The following is an 8,785-nucleotide window of genomic DNA, read 5'->3' as shown; positions in this document are numbered from 1 at the left end:
ACACACTTGTGCGGTGCGAGGGGATATTAACAAGACGACGAGAGCCAAGAAGGACATTTCAGATGTTACAAATCACTCTTAATGTACCGTGCCAGAATGGAGGACCACAGGTTTTCAGAAGAAAGATCAGATCGGCTTATGGATCTTGCCCAGCTAAGAGGCCACTCTGTCATCACAAGAGGACGAGCTGCGGTTATCAATGAATCGCTCGACAGGCAGAATGTAGAAGCTCTTGGTAATAACCACATCAAGGCCCGAGAGACGCCTTTTTCCATTACATCTTTCTCTATGGATGAGTTCAGTTTAATCTTCTGACGTTTTCAAGCATGACCACCATGGCCTTACATGGATCGTTTTGTCTAATTGGATTATTTCAGATGCTCAAGACCACAGTCAGCAGGGTTGCCAGGTGTTCACGACAAAACTAGCCCAATATTGTCAAAACCCTAAATATGCCACTGCATTAACATACACTCGCCGGCCACTTTATTAGGTACACCTTAATAGTACCGGGTTGGACCAGCTTTTGGCTTCAGAACAGCCCTAATCCTATGTGGCATAGATTCAACAAGGTACTGGAAATATTCCTCTGAGATTTTGCTCCATATTGACATGATAGCATCACGCTGTTCATGCAGATTTGTCAGCTGCACATCCATGATGCAAATCTCCCGTTCCATCACATCCCAAAGGTGCTCTATTTGATTCATACTGGTGGCTGTGGAGGCCATTTGAGTACAGGGAACTCATTGTCATGTTCAAGAAAGCAGTCTGAGATGATTCACGCTTTATGACATGGTGCGTTATCCTGCTGGAAGTAGCCATCAGAAGATGGGTACACTGTGGTCATAAAGGGATGGACATGGTCAGCCTCAAAACTCAGGTAGGCTGTGGTGTTGACACGGTGCTAAATTGGTATTAATGAGCCCAAAGTGTGCCAAGAAAATATCCCCCACCCCATTACACCACCACCACCAGCCTGAACTGTTGATACAAGGCAGGATGGATCCATGCTTTCATGTTGTTGATGCCAAATTCTGACCCGAGCATCCGAATGTGGCAGCAGAAATGGAGACTCATCAGACCAGGCAACGTTTCTGCAATCTTCTATTGTCCAATTTTGGTGAGCCTTTGCAAATTTGTAGCCTCAGTTTCTTATTCCTAGCTGACAGGATAATAAAAAAACAGAGAATAGAGCACCTGCTATTATTCAATAAATTGGATATCTAATTCTAATAATGCAGTTTTAGGTTCGATCTGTGAAAAAAAAACAAAAAACAGACAAAACAAAATCTTCTGTGAAATTCTTGTGCTCGATTTTTCGTAATCTTTATTCAGCAATGCATTTTCAAAGCAAGTTTCAGGGCGAAAAGGATTTCCTCCTATGATACACGTTGCACATCATACATCAAACATTCGTTCAACAGAAAAAAAAAAGCAAAAAATATATATCATCAACGTTGTTCTCAGACCAGGGCAGTTTTTGTGTGTGTACTGAAAATAAGGTACAAAACAGACATTTTGAGTAACAATGACAATACAATTCTACCAATAAAGGTATATTAGTGCATCTAGTTTTTTTTTTTTAAATGTTAAAATGATCACAAAGAGACTGATACTGACGAGAAAAAGATATGTGATAATGATAGAAACCTTTAAAAGGTAAAGTATGAAACTACTTTCGCTTCCGGGTAAAAATGTCTGCAGATCATCAGACGCGTCATCAGTAACTTCATCCGTGACGGAAAAACGCAGGTCTATAAAACATACTTAGACCACAAGCACAGAAAGACGCCGAGTTGTTAACGAACAGCTACAAATTGGTTTATTTTTTGGCTCTCACGGCCTAGTTAAAGTAAGGCCCCGTTTAACAACTACAGTTTATATTCAATAGCATACCCCAGCTCATGTCAGACGTAGTGGAAAAGATTAAAAAATATATAAATTAACTAGTAAGGAACAGCACCGTATTCCCGAAGGGTGAAATGATTTCGTGTGTGAGTTTTTCTTCGAACAATGGCACAAAACCAGCAGTTTTAATGCTTGTTGATCGATATCCTCGTCGTATTAAACATCAGGCAGGATATTAGTGTGCATAAAGTAGGACTGCAGGAGAACAATCCATCATCGATGGTTGTTAAGTTAACATCATTTTAAAGTAAGCTGTAAGATCTTTCCAGCACAGATGAGCTTAATAACACTCAGTGTATATATATATATATATATATGTGTGTGTGTGTGTGTGTGTGTGTGTGTGTGTATATACTGTAAGACAGCAGCAATCTGAGAGAGCGACATGCATTGTATACTAACAGTACACTGCTAAAAGATGGACGCCTTTCGGACAAACGATTGAACGCTACGTCACACAAAATGAGAAATCTCCAAAAAAAAAAAAAGTGTGGGAGTTTGGTCACGTCCTAAACTTCACCATGCTCTACACGGATACTGTAGATACAACTGTTTTGCATCAGGATATATAAGCATAATACACTGACGTAGATGAATGATTAGCACACCCTGACAGAGTCAGTTCATGTCGGCGCTGCTGAAAACAAAAAGCGGGCACTTGTATGAAAAATACAGTCATTAGACGAGTTTCTGTCTCCTCGAACATAATTAAAACGTTAATATTGAAGATGAAACCAAAGATGGATGTGGTAACACTGATGACTCTTAGCTTAGCGTGAGACAAGGAGAGCCTTGCAGATCCGGGGAAGGTGCTTATGAGAACCACACAGACGCGGCGCTCTAGTAAAGCAGGATTCGGCGCTCGATGGCCTTGCGGCAGATCGGGCACTCGCTCATGCGGTCTCCACACAGCTGACAGGTGCCGTGGCCACACATGAAGATCATGTTCTTCAGACGATCCAGACACACCGGGCACATAGTCTGAGAGGAAGAGAAACATGTTCAATGAGCCATAACGGCAATAAAACAAAACATCCTGAAGATCTAGAGGTGCAAATCTGTGGGTAGACAGACGGTAAATAGATTCAATTCACTGTTTAAACTGCATCACTTTCAGCTAAATCTAACACTATCTTACAGCAGTGGACCCTTCGCTAAGCCCCGCCCTCCTTAGTTACTGTTGCTACGCCTGTCAAGCTTTCGTGCCTGGCACGGCTTTTTCAATGTGTGTGCGCCGGTTTCAGACATCGCCAGGGATATAATGTCATTTTTGGCGAACAGGTGAGATATCCGAGAAAGCCAGACAAAAAAAGGACTGCAGTGTGCAGTACAGGGGTATATTCACTACATAATAGGCAACCGATTAGAGAATAATTCAATCAAAATGAAAGCTAGCTTAGCCTAGCCGCCTCATACGCTAACCATTCAACAGCTTAGCTCAGCAGGAGAGGTGAAATTTAAACATAATCTAATAACAATAAATGAAACTGTGATTTCTCTATTTTTTTGCCAAAAAGCCTGATAGATTAATTGTTGTGCAATGAAATATAGCGTTACTAACCGACGAGGAAACACGCATGACAGTGCTTTTACATAGTTTATTCATAGATAGAACAGCCGGAAAGGGAAACTGATGGATTTGTGCCGAATATTAGCATTATATTTAAATAGCAGATTATAATCTGATTAAAAGGTAAGTGAATTATAACAGCGCAAACTTTAACGGTAGTAGTGCTGAGCCTTATTCATTTAACCCTTTAAGGTGACATGCTGACTGACTGACGTGTTTCCCCCCACACGCAACTTTTGTAACGCATGTGCTTCACGTTGCCCTGTCAGAATCCTTGCATACTTTAGAACGCTTAGCTTAAGCAAATTTGATGAACGCGATCCTGCGTGTTGATGAATCTGAAGAGAGTCGATCACCGGATGCGCTATACTGCGCTTGTTTCCTACGTGCCTTCCCTAAGCAACAAGAACAAATGCCTAACATCACCAACGGTGTCTGTATCCCTCAAAGTTGTTTCGGATTAAATGTTTAGAGATCGTGTGACAGATGCTTTTGATGCTTTTATGTTCATATCGCAGCACAAGTGGCACTGAAATGCATATGCTGATGCAATCTGGCGCATACTGGCTACATAGGTACCTGGTTTCGGTACCCACCCCTACTTGTAAAAGAACTATAAAATACAGTTGATTATTATTCTACAAAAAATAAAGGAATTAAAATTGTCCATCCCATCTGCACACTGTCATACTCACCTGCTCTTTGATATCCTGCAGTTGCTGTTGCAGCTTCTGTACATCTGCGTTGACATTAGTGTTGTCTTTGTCCCTCTGCAAGGCTGGGATATTTCCACTGGCTGAAATGCAAAGCAAAATGCGTTGAGAACAAAATATACACACCAGGCCCACAGCCAATCATGTAGCTTATAAAGGTTCATGCCTGGGCGTTTGCAGACCCCAGAGCCTTCTAACTTCTTAAATGTCTGAATTACTTTATAATTCTGAAAGTTTTGTGCCTTTTCTGACTTCAGCACTCAACCCACAGCACTGAAAACGCAGCGAGCCACTCGACAGCCTCTCCAACTGGAGAGAATGACCAATGCAGGGGTGAAGATGCGGACTCTTGAGCCCAAAGGAGCAGGAAGAAGTTGAGGCAGGAAGAAGTTGGGGTGAGGAATTGAATACTTACACCAACTTAGGGCCAGATTGTTGGGCTGGAGAAGATCCTGCGACCCCCCTGCCATTGAGTTAGAGCCCCCTGCTGAGAAGCAACCAGTCACAGTGTTACGTAATGCATGCAACCCCTGGCTGCTGGATCCGGAGACAATCCAGCCTGGCCTTTGGCATATACTACTTATAAATAGTCAGTAGAGGGAGCAAAGGGGGAGAGCAAGTTTTTGACACAAGCTGTTATGGATGGGAGGCTTCGGTGTAGATTAAGGTATACATCATTTATGGCTGCAGGACTATCCTTCACAGCACAAGGGATGACAGCCACCTTCAAAAATAGAAGGATTTGATGTAGGGATGCAGCAATATTTAAACTCGAGCTAATGTTTCAGGGTCTTTTTGTTTGTTTTTTAAAATTTAGTGTCACTAATCAATAAATCCGAAATATATACTATTGACAAAAGAATGTTTTCGCTTACCCCAATGGCAGATTATTTAGCTTATATTATGGGAAAGCTCACTTAGTTTTCATTATGCTTTCAAACGCTTCTTGATTTAAGAATTTTTAGATATTTGGACTAGAAACGAGGCAAAAACTACAAGAAAAGCATTTTTTTATTATTTTTTCGCAGTCTAGTATTGTGGTCTGTGATCACCCAATGCTTTATGATCAATCTTTATATACTACTACAACTTCTGTGCTTTTTTTCTCTCCAATCCAAGTTGGATTTAATTATCTGCCATCACTATGGCCAGTGTTGGGAAAGTTACTTTAGAAAGTAGTGTATTACAATATTGAGTTACTCCCCCAAAAAAGTAACTAGCTGCCTTACTAAGGGTGCTTTCACACCTGTCTTATTTAGTTCGACTGAATCGCATTGGAGTTCGTTTTTCCTCTTGGTGCGGTTCGTTTGGGGAGGGGAAAATGCAGCAATCATACTTGAGCGCGCACCAAAAGTGGACCAAAAAGACCTGCATTCTCGAAATGTAGAGTTTGTCTAAAGCAGGGATACAATCAGCAGCGCAGTCGTCCCTCCAGTGTAAAAACGACATTTTGTGTCTGCCGGTTTTGTTTACGTGCGGGAGTTCACTGGCATTTTCTCGCACGTAAATTCTGACCAATCAATAAGCAGTTTAGGAAATGTTCAACAACATCTGGCCAATGAGAGATGTGGATTTTGCCAGATGACTGCATTTTGGTTCGTTTCAACTGGTTCGGACCAAAGCCAGCAGCGTGGTGTGAAAACGACTCAAAGACGGCAGAAAATGCAACAATGTATCATTTATTGCCCTTGGTCCGGACCAAATGAAGCAAACTACAGATGTGAAAACACCCTTAGTTACTTTTTATGGTAAGTAATGCGTTACGTTACTTTTGAGTTACTTTTTCTGAGCCGGCTGAGGCATGATCTTTCATTTATTCATTCATTTTCTTTCAGCTAAGTCCCTTTATCAGGGGTTGCCACAACGGAATGAACCGCCATCTTATCCAGCATACGTTTTACACAGCAGATGCCCTTCCAGCTGCAACCCAGTACTGGGAACACACACACTCTCATACACTATGGCCAGTTTAGCTTATTGATTTCAATTATTTTTTCATTACTTTCATGTAATGTAATGATTGTGAGGGCGCAGGTGAGACATCAATTTTCGAGCAACGTCTATAAGTCACGTAAAACAATTCATTGCAAACTGAAATAAATATAATTTGATTATAGGGTTTAGAATTGGATGCTATTGAGATTATTTAATATTTTTCCGTTAAAATTTTGTTTAAATTAGGAATTTTGCACGATCGCAAAAAATTGCTAAATATGTTGATTTTGCATTGGTTTAAGCGATCCCAAAATCATGAAAAACTAGGGGGTCTGATATATATTCACACACAGGCTGCAAAACCATTTCCCCCACTTGCATGTAATGCTAGGATTGTGAGGGCGCAGGAGAGACGTCATTTTTCGAGAGACACTCATATCACATGCGCTGCATATACAATGTCTACAAGTCACGTAAAACAATTTATTTCAAACATAAATAAATATATTTGATTATATGGTTTAGAATTGAATGTTTTATGAGATGATTAAGTTTTATTGCGATTAATTTGAGTTTAAATGAAGAATTTTGCAGAATCGCAAAAAAATTGTGACATTTTGTTGATTTTGCGTTGGAATCAGCAATCGCAAAATCACGAAAATCTAGGGGGTCTGATATACATTACACAGGCTGCAAAACTATTTTCCCCCACTTTTATGTAATGTAATGAATGGGAGGGCACAGGCGAGACGTCATTTATCAAGAGACACTCAAAAACATCAAGTGCGCTGCATATGAAACGTCTATTCACCTGATTCTTTGCCGACAAGCGGACGCAGTCATTTGAATGTTTGTGGCTCGAGACTTCCGGTCTGATTGTCTTCCATCCATTTTTAGACATTAAACACTGCTCGTTTCGCTGTTTGATGTTGCAAACTGACATTTTCTTATTATATTATCCTACTTGGTCTGTATAGTTATGCAAACATTTGTTTGTAGAGCAAGTAGTTTGACCGTTTTCTGCCGTTTATCATTCCTAGTCATTTCTTCCATAGGCGACAGAATCGGAAGTTCTAAAACAATTGCGAAAACAGGCGCACTTCTGCATTTTAGAATAAGGTCAATTGTTCACGTGAAACAATTCATTTCAAACTGAAATAAATAAAATTTGATTCAACGGTTTAGAATTGGATGTTTTACAAGATTATTTAATATTTTTGCGATTCAATTTTGTGTAAAAATTGGGACATTTGTTGATTTTGCCTTGGATTTATTGATTGCAAAATCACGAAAAACTAGGGGGTTTGGTATATATTACACAGGCTGCTAAATTATTTTCCCCCACTTTCATGAAATGTAATTGATTGTGAGGGTGCATGTGAGACGTCATTTTTCGAGTGACACTCAAATACATCATGTGCGCTGCGTATACAATGTAAGTCACGTTAAACAATTAATTGTAAACTGAAATAAATATAATTTGATTATATGGTTAAGAGCTGGATCTTTTATAGGATGATTAATTTTTTTTGCGATTACATTTTTTTGCGATTTATTTTTGCATTTAAAGTAAGAATTTTGCAAGATCGCAAAAAATTGACATTTTGTTGATTTTGCGTTGGATTCAGTGATCGCAGAATCGTTTATATTTACACACATTTTCATAAATAAATAGACTAAATGATGTACTCAAAAATCTGCGCAAGCAAATTCTGTGTGAGCCAAGCAATAAGGTATCAATATATTGTGCATCCCTAATTTTATGGCTTTCGTTCAATGGAAAAAAAACATTTACAACAAAGGTTTTAGAAGCCATGGGTGTTAAAAGGGAGATTTTATATGATGGATTAGTGTGAAAGAAGAAGACAGACTGGTTAATTTTAAGCTTGACAAGCGTGTTTGTGTGTGAGATTAGATGTATTTTCACCAAACTGGAAATTTATTGCGACATTAATTTTTTTCTTGGTTTCAAGGGTCAGCTAACAAGACTAAATCATTTTTTGGGTCATTTAACACACTTATTTCCGCCAAAATGATGTCAAATCTGACAGCGGATGTTTACCATGTTCATATTCAAGTCTTCACGTAACTCTAGCCGGTTTACCCGTCTATCCTCTTTAATATGTGGAATCTTCAAAGTGACCGAAGCAGTAGAGAATCCCATCTATGGTGGCACTTCTCTCTCATTGCTCGGTGTTCGTGGAGAAAAGGCGGGGGTAGAGTGCGTTAGGTCTAAATGGGATGCCGCTTGGTTTGTGTGTGTGGAAAAAAGTGGCGCCTTACAACAAACAGATCTCAGGCACTAAAGACAGACCAAGATAAGAGCGAGCGGCTACATTCCTCTGTCGGCTGAACTGTGTGTGTGTGTGTGTGTGTGTGTGGATCAGCATGTCTGTAGGTCAGCAGAGACGTCAGTGTGGATGGATGTGCTGGACATCTAAGCGAGGCTAAAAAGAAACAGATCCTCCTCTCTATAAATAAACACCGTTTAAAAAGAAAAAGTGAACTTACACCAGTATCCCTTTGAACTCAAACTAAACCAACATAAAGAACATGGGCAGTGTCATGATCATGTACAAAAGGAAAGATGACGTCACAAATAACAGGGTTCCCACTCTAAAAACCAAATATCTCGGGCTTTCAATCGACTAAAAAG

The 8,785-nt window shown here is 39.9% G+C and overlaps 1 protein-coding gene across 12 annotated transcripts in view; it reads right to left on the bottom strand.

Moving 5' to 3' along the window:
• Positions 1 to 1,313: 1,313 nt before the first annotated feature.
• Positions 1,314 to 8,785, bottom strand: part of mib1 (MIB E3 ubiquitin protein ligase 1) — an 88,121-nt gene continuing 80,649 nt past the window's right edge. For 4 of the 12 annotated variants that reach the window (XM_009296845.5, XM_068223217.2, XM_073912994.1 and 1 more), the window contains exons 20-22: positions 4,610 to 4,678; positions 4,177 to 4,277; positions 1,314 to 2,892 (exon numbers count right to left, since the gene is read on the bottom strand). In XM_009296845.5, the coding sequence (XP_009295120.1) occupies positions 2,752 to 2,892; positions 4,177 to 4,277; positions 4,610 to 4,678 (311 nt within the window). In that variant the 3' untranslated portion in view covers positions 1,314 to 2,751. 12 annotated transcript variants of the gene reach the window in all.

The sequence above is a fragment of the Danio rerio genome, chromosome 2 (assembly GCF_049306965.1).
Source record: "Danio rerio strain Tuebingen ecotype United States chromosome 2, GRCz12tu, whole genome shotgun sequence".
Classification (NCBI taxonomy): domain Eukaryota; kingdom Metazoa; phylum Chordata; class Actinopteri; order Cypriniformes; family Danionidae; genus Danio; species Danio rerio.
This window is presented reverse-complemented; position numbering and strand designations above follow the sequence as displayed.